The following is a 14,948-nucleotide window of genomic DNA, read 5'->3' on the forward strand; positions in this document are numbered from 1 at the left end:
AGTCATCAGCCAATCAATAGTGCGTTTGAGGGGGAAAAAATAGACCTGCGCATTTAGCAAGTGATGCAAGTCTGGACATAATGAAAATAATTCACTTAATAATGGTAGGGTCTATTCTATCATTACAGCATATGGGAAGACAATCTAAATGACCGATATAACTGAACTCACAATATAGTGCAAATAAGGTTGCTTAAAAGTTGGTGGGGACAATTTGAGCATCCTGGAAAGTTGTTAGTGTTATGTCCCTACCGTCCCTATGCAAACCTACGCCATTGGTTTAAAAGAACCATTTATATCATCATGTGCTGATGAAGCCAGCAAAGAAACAAAATACATTTCCAAAAATAGAGAAATGCTGGTTTGAAAAAAGATTAATATTTTATTTTATTTGCTTTTCCAGACATGTGTTATGATGGCCCATGTTTCGGCTTGAGCCGGTGCTGCCGCTGCAGTTGGTGGAAGTGGCTCCTAGGCATCCTGCTCGGCCTCCTCCTACTTCTTGGTCTCCTCTTCGGACTGATTGCTTTAAGTGAGCGCATACTTTTCATCCTAATTGATTTCAATACAAAAACATACACCTACATATCTCATTATTGTCTCTGGCTTCTCAGGTGAGGAAGTGAAACGTCTCAGGAAGAGAGTTGAAGCTCTGGAAGCCGTGACCGGCACGTCTTCAGCAAGGACTAGTCGTCTCTCTGGCTCCTCTGGCGTCAATATTGTTGATCCCCTGGATTCCAAATTCACTGACAGGAGTTATTCTGGTTCCACACTGACCCACTCTGATAATGGAATTGGTGTCGGGACTGCAAGAGGGGGTGCATCCCGCAGCTCTGAAGACTTACAGAGAACTCTCCAACAGCTGGTTAGAGCCGAACTACGCTCTGATGCGTATAGAGGTTCGAAATAATTGACAATAATGTAATTAATTATAAGTTGTAGCGCACAGTGAATTGATCAAATCATTTATTTGTAGACTCACTAAAAGGAGCGAAAGGGGACCCTGGCATAAAAGGTGAGTTTGTAAAACTACTGTACATGTAGAAAAATGACTAATGAAAAAAAATACATTTTACTTTTTTTTTTTTTTTTTTTTTTTTTTTACATACGTCATGAGTGTCATGATTTATTCACAGGTGATCCAGGTGTTCTTGGGCTTCAAGGTAAAACCTAAATCAGTTTACATATTTTTGCCGTCGATGCTGATTCAGAAAGAACCGGTTATTATACAGAACTTTCTATTTCTAATAGGTGATGCTGGATTTCCTGGCCTACCAGGTAAGAATTTTGTTCCTGGATTAAAGCCTCGGAATAAATTATTCATGGGTCCTCCTCTTTTGCCACTTAGAGGGTGTGCTAGTAGTAGTAGTAGTAGTAGTAGTAGGCAGTGGTATTTTTAGTAAAGTGAATTATATATTATTTTTCAGGTCCTCCTGGACGGGTGGGCAACCCAGGAACTGAAGGACCCAGGGGTCCAAAAGGAAGCACAGGTAATTAATTCTCAGAGGTGGGTAGAGTAGCCAAACATTTTTTTTCAAAATAACATTACTCAAGTAAAAGTAAAAGTAGTCATCCAAAAAATGTACTCAAGAACAAGTAAAAAAGTATTTGTTGAAAAGTATACTCAAGTAATGAGTAACATTGTGAGTAATTGCTTACGATGTAAAAATTTTTTTTTAAACATTTTTTTTTTCTATCGCAGCACAAAGTTATCGGTGTGAAGTGTTAACGTTATATCGTACAATAACATACACCATCATGACATGGCCACATTAAGCCAAGTAAATATTAAAAAAAAAAAAATCATTGAATTCCGGCGAGAGAAAAAAATCTACAGAACTGAAGCATCAATCGTCCAAAGAGCATGAGTGCCCTCTAGTGGAGAAAATAGTTGTTCCTTCATAGTTCCTATAATATAATCAAAAGGATCATATCCTCGGTTTTCCTTGGTTAATCGGTGCCAATTAAAAACTGGCAGAGAGGTTGAAATCTGTGCTTTTGAGTCATGTTGATGGCAGTGCTCAATGTCAAATTCTTAATGTTTTATGATGCTCTAAAGACGCTACCTGTTTTAACAGACTGGCGTGATTATAGAACGGCAAGCCTGAGTCGTCATAGGGATCACGGAGTCATGTGTTTATTGTTGTGACGTCTTATTGGTAACCCTGGTAGAGCTACTGTTGGCATCACTGGCATTGGTGGAATGTAACGAACCTAAAGTACTTTGTTACTGTACTTAAGCACATTTTTGTGTATTTGTACTTTACTTGAGTACAAAGTGGTACTTTTTACTTTTACTTCACTACATACAGCAGGTATCTGTACTTTTTGCTCCACCACATTTCAAATTGTCACCTGCGTTACATTTTACTTTTGTTTGTTATCTTTTTTTCTCATTGAGAATTGATCATTTCATTCTCATGCCTCCAGCGCAATCAATAAGCCCCGTGCAACCATACTGTAATTGATCACGAGATGCAGCAACACGTGTACAAGCAAGATTAGGCAGGTGAAAGAGACAACGACCAATAAAAACCACCACACTTTTGTACAGTAGGTGGCAGTTTGCACCTGATAGTTGCTTGGAATCCGCCATTAAGCTAAGTCTTGGAATTGTTGAGCTTGTTAAGCTTCTTTATACAGTGCAGTCAATGTTATTGTTTTGCATCAGGAGAAAATACTTTTACTTTTTAATCTCAAAGTAAATTTTAAAGCAAGTACTATTGTACTAAGTAATTTTTTGCACCTGTATTTGTACTTTTACTTAAGTATAAAAAAAAAGTGAGTACGTCATGCACCACTGATTGGTTGCAAAAAATAAAAAATAAATACAATTTAATATGTAAAATAAAGAGGAATAAAGAGGAAAAATGTAACAACTAAAGATGTCCCGATCGATCGGCGTCCCGATCGGCATCCCGATCGGCATCCCGATCGATCGGGTCCGATCACGTCATTTTCAAAGTATCGGAATCGGCAAAAAAATATCGGACATGCCTTTTATATATATATATATATAAAAAAAAAAAAAAATAAATATATATATATATATATATATATATATATATATATATTTTTTTTTTTTTTTATTTAAATCATTTTCTAATTGTATTTAACGTTACAGACAAAATGTCTTACACTCATCCAGAGTAGTTTTGGCTTAAAGTAGGGCTATCAAATTTATTGCGTTAACGGCGGTAATTAATTTTTTAAATTAATCACGTTAAGTGATTAACGCATGCGCTGCACGACCCACTCACGCATTGTCGCGTTCAATCTATAAAGACGCCGTTTTACCTATAGATAGCGTTAAAAGGCAGCGTATAATGAGTAGAGAGAATTTTGACAGCCTTTGGAGCTATTTTTTATGTGGCTAAAGCCTTACAGTACTTCTCTCAGCAATTAAACATAATGTGGGAGGCAATGTGGGGAAGAAAGGTAGTAGTTGATCATTTTCTTAACACCCTATATTCTTTCCCAACGCAGAGAAGATATATCAATTAGTGCCCCTACGAACAGTCATGGTTGCACTTCCCATCATGCATTTGGGCAGAAGTTAAATGGCTGCAGTATCATTTACTGAAAGCTCAACAAATACACTAGATGGCAATATTTAGTCACAATATACAAAGTCACATTTATCGTTTAAGAATTACAAGTCTTTCTATCCGTGGATCCCTCTCACAGAAAGAATGTTAATAATTTAATTGCCATCTTGAGGATTTATTGTCATAATAAACAAATACAGTACTTATGTACTGTATGTTGAATGTATATATTCGTCCGAGTTTTATTCATTTTTTTCTTAATGCATTGCCAAAATGTATATGATCGGGAAAAATTATCGGGAATGATTGGAAATGAATAGGGAGCAAAAAAAAGCAATCGGATCGGGAAATATCGGGATCGGCAGATACTCAAACTAAAACGATCGGGATCGGATCGGGAGCAAAAAAACATGATCGGAACAACCCTAGTAACAACCAGTGTAGCCCAAAATAGCGGAGTAAGAGTAGCATTTCTTCTTCAAAAATCTATTCAAGTAACAGTAAAAAAGTATGGCTTTGTAAAACTACAGTGAGGCAAATAAGTATTTAGTCAACCACCAATTGTGCAAGTTCTCCTACTTGAAAAGATTAGAGAGGCTGTAATTGTCAACATGGGTAAACCTCAACCATGGGAGACAGAATGTGGAAAAAAAACAGAAAATCACTTTGGTTGATTTTTAAAGAATTTATTTCCAAATTACAGTGGAAAATAAGTATTTGGTCACCTACAAACAAGCAAGATTTCTGGCTGTCAAAGAGGTCTAACTTCTTCTAACGAGATCTAACGAGGCTCCACTCGTTACCCCTATTAATGGCACCTGTTTTAACTCATTATCGGTATAAAAGACACCTGTTCACAATCTCAGTCAGTCACACTCCAAACTCCACTATGGCCAAGACCAAAGAGCTGTCGAAGGACACCAGACACAAAATTGTAGACCTGCACCAGGCTGGGAAGACTGAATCTGCAATAGGCAAAACACTCAGTGTAAAGAAATCAACTGTGGGAGCAATTATTAGAAAATCGAAGACATACAAGACCACTGATAATCTCCCTCGATCTGGGGCTCCATGCGAGATCTCACCCTGTGGCGTCAAATGGATAACAAGAACGGTGAGCAAAAATCTCAGAACCACAAGGGGGGACCTAGTGAATCACCTACAGAGAGCTGGGATCGCAGTAACAAAGGCTACTATCAGTAACACAATGCGCCGGCAGGGACTCAAATCCTGCACTACCAGATGTGTCCCCCTGCCGAAGCCAGTACACGTCCAGGCTCGTCTGCGGTTCGCTAGAGAGCATTTGGATGATCCATAAGAGGACTGGGAGAATGTGTTATGGTCAGATGAAGCCAAAATAGAACTTTTTGGTAGAAACACAGGTTCTCGTGTTTGGAGGAGAAAGAATACTGAATTGCATCCGAAGAACACCATACCCATGGTGAAGCATGGGGGTGGAAACATCATGCTTTGGGGCTGTTTTACTGCAAAGGGACCAGGACGACTTATCTGTGTAAAGGAAATAATGAATGGGGCCATGTATCGAGAGATTTTGAGTGAAAATCTCCTTCCATCAGCAAGGGCATTGAAGATGAGACGTGGCTGGGTCTTTCAGCATGACAATGATCCCAAACACACAGCTAGGGCAACAAAGGAGTGGCCTCGTAAGAAGCATTTCAAGGTCCTGGAGTGGCCTAGCCAGTCTCCAGATCTCAACACCATAGAAAATCGGTGGAAGGAGTTGAAAGTCCGTGTTGCCCAACGACATCCCCAAAACATCACTGCTCTAGAGGAGATCTGCATGGAGGAATGGGCCAAAATACCAGCAACAGTGTGTGAAAAGCTTGTGAAGAGTTACAGAAAACGTTTGGCCTCCGTTATTGCCAACAAAGAGTACATAACAAAGTATTGAGATGAACTTTTGGTATTGACCAAATACTTATTTTCGACCATGATTTGCAAATAAATTCTTTAAAAATCAAACAATGTGATTCCTGTTTTTTTTCCACATTCTGTTCCTCATGGTTGAGGTTTACCTATGTTGACAATAACAGGCCTCTCTAATATTATTAAATGGGATAACTTGCACAATTAGTGGTTGCCTAAATACTTATTTGCCCCACTGTACTCTTAGAAGTACATTTTTCTCAAAAAACTACTCAAGTAAATGTAATAAAGTTAATATAACGCGTTATAACCCACCTCTGTTCATTCTTGAGTTTAAGTACTTTGAATTAGAATACAAATACTATCATACACAGTATGGGTCACCAACAAAGCAAAGAAGGTATGGTCCATTTATAGGTGATCCAGGCCCTCATGGATTACAAGGTCAGAAGGGGATGGATGGGCTGATGGGCCCCCGAGGAGATCCTGGTCCACCTGGCTATGGAATGAAAGGAGAAATTGGTAAGCAGGGCTGAATGTTGGGGATATGTATCAATCTCTTCAAATTTTAATTTTGAAACCCAATTTGGACAGGGTATCCTGGTGATCCAGGGCGAGCTGGCGCTCCTGGACTTGTGGGGCAGAGAGGTAAGTGGTAAATATCAAAGTTCAATGGTTGAACTGAAGAATAAGCCACTTAACAAATCTTATCATTGCATAAATTTATGAGGTCATGCATCATGATTAATTTAGAGTGTGTATGTATGTGCATGAGGCTTTCCCAGATATTCAATCATCTGACTTTGTGATTGTTCAGTTGTATTAAAGAAGGCAAAAATAATGAGTGTAATGTCTACAGGTGCTCCTGGTCCGAAGGGTTCCAAGGGTGATAGTGGATATCCAGGACAAAAAGGTTTACTTTAAAGCATTACTTCATTGCATTGTTAGGGCTTTTGTATACAGTGATTACATTTTGTATCCTTTAACAAAATTGTTGGTTACTATGGCAAAAGTATAGTGTAGATCTAGAACTTTGAGGATGAAGAAAGATGAACAAATGATGTGAGTTTCCACATTTGGAACACCAGGCATGCCAGGAGTCAAAGGCGACATGGGAGAGAGGGGACTGCGTGGCCCAGCAGGTATGTCTCTCAGAGCCTCAAAGGGACACTCCAGTCATTGTGATGATTTGTTTGGAAACCGGTACATTCCATATGTATAAACATAAATGCTGAAAATGTGAAAGTAAAGAAGAATTGAGTTGCAGCAAGAAACTCTTTCTACGTCTCAGCTGCTAGGATTTTCTGGGTGGCCCAAAAAGGGGCTGAGGTGACATTACCTAAAATTCTTCCGTTCTATGATCTGCCCCTCCCACTACATAGTCAGTAGTATATGTAGTATATATAGTAGCATATGTAGTTAGACATATACCACTGTTATATGAGTTTTATTTTATTTGGACTTTTTCTAGGCGAGACAAATGAGCAATGACGCAACGTGGCTGGCAGGTAGTGGTGTCTCGTGCAGCAGGGGCCAACACTATTCAATTCAATTCAGTTTTATTTGTATAGCCCTAGATCATAACAATGTTGTCTCAAAGGGCTTTGCAGTGGCAATATGATACACAATCAGAAACAGCAAACGAAGCAACAAAGATGAATAAATAAATTCAAGTCCTGGGTAACCCCCATCCTTAGAACCTCCATGTCGGCAAGAAAAAACTGCCAACACTGAATGCATTGTGGTCGGTTTCAGCTCTGTTAAGGGTCGTCTGACTTTTTAGCGTTCCTTTCGGAGTCAGCAACTTAAAAAATTAACACCTCCGGTACCAAATACATTGGGTTCCTATATGTTTTATGTAATATGGGCTTTGGGTAATGATGCACGGTGTAGGAAATGGCCGTCCGATAACGCCACCCAGATTGCCCTTCCTTTGGGGGTGTCTAGTCGAGGATGCGGACAGTTGGCTACAATATTGCAAAGCGCCTGCTAAATTTTAAGCAAATAACAGCCGACAGTACACATTTACTGAAGGCAATTGCTGCATAAGCTGCCATTCCCGCCGAACCTCCCGAGATTTCTGTTCACTGCCAGTCGGCTGTTTCACTCTCGCTCAGCCTCACTGACAAGAAAGATGCTTCTCCTCGCATTCACAAAGCCTCGCTAGCAAGGTATACGAGTTCTGTAGATCAGTGGTCCCCAACCACCGGGCCTGGGACCGGTGCCAGTCCATGGTGCATATGCTACTGGCCGCACAGAAATAATATATAACTTTTTAACGATCGTATTCTGGCCTGTGCCTCTAGACACACCAATCTGGCTTTCTACTCTATTGACTAATCCGAGTAGAGATATGTGGACGTTGCTCTCTAGTTGTGGCCACCATTACCGGGGTGTTTACACACCTTAGTAGCAGCCTAGCGTCAGTCAGTCAATATAAATAGTAGCATTAGCTGCCTGCTGCTGGCTGTGTGGTGCGGGCGGCACACCTCAGCAATGGCAGACAGGGTAGTTCCGTTCGTTTTGCTCGGATTAGACAATAGATATAATAATAAAACTGGATAGGATGTCGTCATAGGAATCAAATGGAGATAGCATCTATTTTTTTTTTCATATCAATACGCGCTTGTCCTCAATAATGACATATGACATACAGTGGGGAGAACAAGTATTTGATATCATATCATTGTATCAATCAATACTTGTTCTCCCCACTGTAGGTGCATCAGATTTTTTCCCGGAAATACTGTAAATACTGTATCACGGTGAGGCAGACGGGCGGTGCAAGAAGAAAAGTTATTTAATTGGGGTTACCAAAAAACAAAGTACAAACAAAACGACTGGAATCAAAAAGGCAACGGCAAACATAAGTCAAACTAACAATACTCACAGGAAAATAAGGCATGATGAGGACATAGGAACACACAGGGCTCAAACGCTGGCATGAATAGAATAGAATAGAATAGAATAGCCCTTTATTGTCATTATACAGTTGTACAATGAAATTGTGGAGCATCACCCTTTACAGTGCAGGGCAAGTAAAAATCTTGAAAGTGGCTTGCAAGAATAAAAGTATAAAATCTTAATAGATATAAAATATGTATGAGGTAATCCTATGTTCAGGCAGTGCAAATAATTGAAGTGAAGTAGTAGCAGTTGACAGTGAAGGCATTGAATATTGCACGTTAATATTGCATGCAAATAAGTATTGCACATAGAATATGTGTGAATAGAGGTTAAGTAGTAGAAGTTGACAGTGAGGCATTAAATATTGCATTTAGTAAGTATTGCACATAGTATATTGCATGTAAATGAATGTTGGACATTGGGTGATGTGGTGTTACATATGGCTGTTCAGGGTGGAGATGGCTTTAGCAAAGAAATTGTTCCTCAGTCTGTTTGTTCTTGCTTTTAAACACCTATAGCGTCTCCCAGAGGGGAGCAGTTCAAACAGCTGGCAACCAGGATGTGAGCTGTCATGGACAGCTGTCCTGGACAATGTTGCAACAAGGAATCAAAAAAACTGGGAGCTTCAATAAAATCGAATGCACTGAAGGCATCATACCTTGTGGCGAACTAATGCTAAAGGCAAGAAACCTTTTACGATAAGAGAAGAACTTATTATGCCTGCGAACGAGGATATTTGCCGTCAAGTTTTAGAAGATGCCGCTGTTAAAAAAAACGTTAATTCAGCATCTGGTGAGCTATATTTTCCCTGCACTTAACATTTGTTCTTAGCCCTGTCGTGTTATTGTATACTTACTGCATTTTTTTACAACACATTGCCGGTCCGTGAAAAACAGGCCCACATCACACCGGTCGGTGGTGTAAAAAAGGTCAGGGACCAGTGCTGTAGATAATCATAATAGAATGCAACAAAAAAAGTTTGCAAACGCACAGATCAAAAGCAAAATCAAGTAACAGGAAATTAAGAAGCCGTAACACGGAGCAGAACAGAGGTCATACTGGGTAAGATCATTGGAACAGGTAGCTCTTCAGTCTGGATTTGACAAGTGGAAAAAAAAATGCAAGTTACCTGGATCAGGGGAAGAGAGTTCCAGAGATGGAGAGCAGCGTTGCTAAACACTCTGGAGCCGTAAGTGACCAGATGGTCACGTGAGACAGAAAGGTGTAGAGTAGAAGAGCGTAGTGATCAAAGAGGAGTGTTAATAAGAAAAAGGTCGTATGGATAGGATGGGGCCAGACCGCGAAAAGCTTTGAAAGTGATGAGGAGGATCTTATAGTTAATTCTTTGTTTTACCGGAAGCCAATGGCTGTTGCCAGAAGATGGGGGGTTCATGTGGGTGTGTGGTTGAGGTTCTTTTAGATAAGCTCTGTAGTCTTCGGAAAATTTTCAACAAAGCATCATCCACGTTGTAACAAGCTATGGTAAAAGTAGAAATTTGGCACTTGAGCGGGGCGGGGTTTGAGCACAGTCAGTCGACACCCCTACAGCGTCTGATACTACATGGACTGGCTTAATTTTTTCCCCATTTTGAAGCCTTATTAAATATAGTTAACATTTTTTGTATTCATCAAAATTTTGCAGGGTTGTTAACAACACACATATCAATTATTAATGTTGACTTCCACTGGAGTGTCCTTTTAACAGCTGAATGCACTGCAAAAACATGTAAACTATTATTCAATTCATCGTTCCAATAGTACTTTCTAATATCCATTATACTCCAATTGGATGGATTAACACAATAAAACCTTCTGAATCGACTGCAATATATGACATTACTTGTTAACACCATTACATATAGAGAACAACCACATTAGATGGGCATTTTATCTTTGTCATTTTTTATCATAAAGGTGAACCTGGAAGAGATGGAGAAAAAGGATCCAAGGGAAATGCAGGTTAGTATATATTTATCTATCTTATAAGTATTTCAGAATTGACAGAAGAAATGAATTGATGTAAAATAACAAGACATTACAAAAAAAATTCGAACTGTAGGAACATAATTTCATATGATATAACTATAGGCCTCTCCAGTCGTTAAAGGAACTATCCTTCATCAGGCAGTTCGCACATGGGTAGTGCACCTGGTACAAACTGCTGTGACGTTGTCGTCTGCGCCAGTGAGGAATTATTTACTTGCCACACCCAACCCTGTTAAAATAAAACCGCGAGAACTAAACTGAACGCAAAACAACTAAATGGAGACCGTTGAGGACACAGTGGCAAGCGTCTCACGAAAGGTTTTAGGAACTACGAATAGTTGCTACAGTGCGGAAGTGCCAATTGTGTCATTTTCTATAAAGCCTATTGTTAAACAACCTCTTTAAATTGCAGGCGGTGCAGCTTCAGTGGGAACTACTGGTCTGAGAGGTCCACCTGGCCCACCTGGAGTTGATGGTCGTCCAGGTGCCCACAAGATTAAATTCACAATAAATACATCTTGTTACTCTTGCCACAATTTTGACCATTTCCCTGACAATATATCTTTTTCGGTGTTCAAGGTATTCAAGGTCCACCAGGTGAGAAAACCATCCAAAGATGAATCAGTTCACCCGTTAATAATATCAATACTTATGCTTTAAATAAATAATTACAACCCATTTTTGCAGGTATTGCTGGAATTCCAGGACAGCCTGGTGCAAAAGGTAAACGGCAAAAGCTGCTGCACCCAATGTCGTTTCTTAAAAGTGTTTTATAATGATGTACAGTGGTACATCTACTTACAAAATGAATTGTTCTGGTTCTGGTTCTGGTTCTGGAAGTAGTTTCGTAACTGAAAATTCGGTAAGTAGAGACTTGTTTTCCATGTAAATGCCCTAATCCGGTCCAAGCCCCTCAAAAGACATAAATCTTCTATAATCCTTAAAGATGCATCAAAATATGAAACAAATACATGTTAAAAATTGATTATTGCACAACAAACATAAAAGCAGAGTGGTGCATAATGTATAAAACCAAGAATAAAGAATCAAATTTAATACACTCGTGTAAAGGTGTCTGAACACGAGGGGCGAATGAAGAGGACGGCTGGGATACACACATACACATACAGTAAAGGTCCCTCATAGCCAATTGTATTCCAGTAATGAAGACAATAGCCAATGGTAGAGCAGCTACAAGTATGTTACGTTCAGTAAACTCTGAAAGCTGCGAGTACCAGCCATACTGTATTTTTGCCTTTCGTATGCTGAAATTTCTTTCGTAACAAGAATCAATATTTTTCCGTTGAGGCATGTAATTACCTGAAAATTCTGTATGTAGAAACGTTTGTAAGTAGAGGTACCATTGTACTGTAAATGCGAACATATTTGAGAATTTTCTTTATAAGTGCAACCCATTATCTTTTGTGGGAAAAAATGTGAACTCTCAATCTTTCAGGTGAAATGGGTCCAGCTGGTCAAGTCATTGCTCCAGGTGAGACTTTACTACACTTATTTCATTGAAAATTACCTGCAATAAATGTATCATTAATAAATAAAGAAATAAAGAAATCTAAGAAAGTACTTACTACTACTATTTTTCACTTCTTAATTTGTTTCTAGATGGCTCCAAAACGGTGGCCCTCCCAGGACCACCAGGACCATCTGGACCTCCAGGTTCACCTGGACTTCCTGGTTTAGATGGTAGGTAGTTTTAAATAATGACAGATAAATGGGAAATTGTGTGCTGTCGTCACTCTTATACCACTGGTATGTTTTAATTTTGAAGGACTACCAGGACAGAAAGGTGAGAGAGGAGAAGCTGGCATCACCGTCACAAGTTCAGAAACTGTCAGTGCAACGCGAACTGGTAGTAAGTACTCGTAACTTTTCCTTGGTTATCCAAAAATCAATATCCTAAAATTTTTAAATAGTGCATTCATACAGTAAAGCCAGAGTTACTACAATAGTTAAGTTCTGTGGTTCTTTTCAAACAGGTCTGTCTTCTGCTAGATTTACTGGCCCACCTGGACCTCCAGGGCCTCCGGGAGATCCAGGTCCTCAAGGTCCACCTGGTAGGTTCAGAGTGTACTGGTCGTTGGATGCCTCAAAGGTCACACAGTTAGGAGTTCAAACAAAAATACACAGTACACAGTTCATTCATCTATCCAATTTTCTCTGGAGTCTGTCCATACTGATTTCAGGCGAGACTGGTGGTACAGAAATCAGTGAGGCAAAAAAAAAAAAAGGCAGTGGCGGACTGAAGGGGGGGAGGTTATGTGTGAGTGTGTGTATGCGCAGTGTATGGCCATCTGTGCGGCTCTCTCCAGGAGAAGGGAGGGGTGGGGTGAGGGTGTTCGGGAAAGGAAAGAAAAATTATAATAAAATTAAGCCGAATAAGTAATTTAATATGCCCAAATACGGTTGGTCTTCCGTCAAATTTGCGCTCCTCACGGCGTAGGCGAAATCTCAGGTCCCCTAAGTCATTGCAAATATAGTCGCGGTCTGCCTCGACAATTCGGTCACCTGCCCCGACAGTTCCGTCACCTGGCGTAAGGTATCATCCACTTTTCTCCATCCATCCTCGGACCGAACCGTGAGTCCACGAAGCCAGTTCTCGATCCAAGCCTCGACGCGATCTTCCAATGCCATGAATCGCACCGTTTGATCCGTGGTAAATTTGTTGATTTCCTTGAAAGCTGCCGTCTTGGAAACTTTCTGGTAGAGCAGGGCACCTCATAGCAGAAGGAACCCCACCACCATCACGCCAAACAGCCAAATACAGTGGGGCAAATAAGTATTTAGTCAACCACTAATTGTGCAAGTTCTCCCACTTGAAAATATTAGAGAGGCCTGTAATTGTCAACATGGGTAAACCTCAACCATGAGAGACAGAATGTGAAAACCCCCCCCAGAAAATTCCTTTTTTTGATTTTTAAAGAATTCATTTGCAAATCATGGTGGAAAATAAATATTTGGTCAATACTAAAAGTTCATCTCAATACTTTGTTATGTACCCTTTTGTTGGCAATAACGGAGGTTAAATGTTTTCTGTAACTCTTCACAAACTTTTCACACACTGTTGCTAGTATTTTGGCCTATTCCTCCATGCAAATCTCCTCTAGAGCAGTTATGTTTTGGGGCTGTCGTTGGGCAGCACGGACTTTCAACTCCCTCCACAGATTTTCTATGGGGTTGAGATCTGGAGACTGGCTAGGCCACTCCAGGACCTTGAAATGCTTCTTACGAAGCCACTCCTTTGTTGCCCTGGCTGTGTGTTTGGGATCATTGTCATGCTGAAAGACCCAGCCACATCTCATCTTCAATGCCCTTGCTGATGGAAGGAGATTTTCACTCAAAATCTCTCGATACATGGCCGCATTCATGCTTTCCTTTACACAGATCAGTCGTCCTGGTCCTTTTGCAGAAAAACAGCCAAAAGCATGATGTTTCCACCCCCATGGTTCACAGTGGGTATGGTGTTCTTCGGATGCAATTCAATATTCTTTCTCCTCCAAACATGAGAACCTGTGTTTCTACCAAAAAGTTCTATTTTGGTTTCATCTGACCATAACACATTCTCCCAGTCCGCTTCTGGATCATCCAAATGCTCTCTAGCAAACCGTAGACGGACCTAGACATGTTCTTTTTTCAGCAGAGGGACACGTCTGGCAGTGCAGGATTTGAATCCCTAGCGGCGCATTGTGTTACTGATAGTAGCCTTTGTTACTGTGCTCCCAGCTCTCTGCAGGTTATTCACTAGGTCTCCTCGTGTGGTTCTGGGATTTTTGCTCACCGTTCTTGTTAGCATTTTGACGCCACTGGGTGAGATCTTGCATGGAGCCCCAGATCGAGGGAAATTATTAGTGTATGTATCTTGTATGTCTTCCATTTCCTGATAATTGTTCCCACAGTTGATTTCTTTACACCAAGCATTTTACCTATTGCAGATATTCAGTCTTCCCAGCCTGGTGCAGGTCTACAATTTTGTCTCTGGTGTCCTTCGACAGCTCTTTGGTCTTGGCCATAGTGGAGTTTAGTGTGTGACTGACTGAGGTTGTGGACAGGTGTCTTTTATACCAATAATGAGTTAAAACAGGTGCCATTAATACAGGTAACGAGTGGAGCCTCGTTAGACCTCGTTAGAAGAAGTTAGACCTCTTTGACAGCCAGAAATCTTGCTTGTTTGTAGGTGACCAAATGCTCATTTTCCACTCTAATTTGGAAATAAATTCTTTAAAAATCAAACAATGAGATTTTCTTTTTTTTTTTTCCTCATTCTGTCTCTCATGGTTGAGGATTACCCATACTGACAATTACAGGCTTCTCTAATCTTTTCAAGTAGGAGAACCTGCACAATTGGTGGTTGACTAAATACTTATTTGCCCCAATGTATCCTCGATATCTTCTACGGACAGGACTGTAAGACACGCTGGTTTCCAGTGATCCCATGAATCTCTCACATAACCAGCGGCGAATGTACCGTCCGGGCAAGATGGCTCTCCTGGTGCACCGTGTCTTGTTGAAAACATTTTTTCAATGGCGCTGAGACCAACTCAACAGATCCATTTTCATATGAGAGACCAGCGCCGTTGATCCACAAAGGAAAATACAAAAAAAAAA

The 14,948-nt window shown here is 40.2% G+C and overlaps 1 protein-coding gene across 1 annotated transcript in view; it reads left to right on the forward strand.

Annotated features, from left to right (window-relative positions):
- Positions 1-14,948, forward strand: part of LOC130919869 (collagen alpha-1(XVII) chain-like) — a 48,945-nt gene that overhangs the window by 14,480 nt on the left and 19,517 nt on the right. The window contains exons 14-31 of the mRNA XM_057842489.1: positions 404-532; positions 615-899; positions 977-1,015; positions 1,137-1,163; positions 1,252-1,278; positions 1,428-1,490; positions 5,853-5,957; positions 6,030-6,083; positions 6,295-6,348; positions 6,524-6,577; positions 10,257-10,301; positions 10,741-10,812; positions 10,908-10,925; positions 11,016-11,051; positions 11,785-11,820; positions 11,949-12,029; positions 12,115-12,198; positions 12,323-12,400. Of these exons, the coding sequence (XP_057698472.1) occupies positions 404-532; positions 615-899; positions 977-1,015; positions 1,137-1,163; positions 1,252-1,278; positions 1,428-1,490; positions 5,853-5,957; positions 6,030-6,083; positions 6,295-6,348; positions 6,524-6,577; positions 10,257-10,301; positions 10,741-10,812; positions 10,908-10,925; positions 11,016-11,051; positions 11,785-11,820; positions 11,949-12,029; positions 12,115-12,198; positions 12,323-12,400 (1,287 nt within the window). The remainder of the gene's footprint in view (positions 1-403; positions 533-614; positions 900-976; positions 1,016-1,136; positions 1,164-1,251; positions 1,279-1,427; positions 1,491-5,852; positions 5,958-6,029; positions 6,084-6,294; positions 6,349-6,523; positions 6,578-10,256; positions 10,302-10,740; positions 10,813-10,907; positions 10,926-11,015; positions 11,052-11,784; positions 11,821-11,948; positions 12,030-12,114; positions 12,199-12,322; positions 12,401-14,948) is intronic.

This window comes from Corythoichthys intestinalis, chromosome 8 (genome assembly GCF_030265065.1).
Source record: "Corythoichthys intestinalis isolate RoL2023-P3 chromosome 8, ASM3026506v1, whole genome shotgun sequence".
NCBI classification, from domain to species: Eukaryota; Metazoa; Chordata; class Actinopteri; order Syngnathiformes; family Syngnathidae; genus Corythoichthys; species Corythoichthys intestinalis.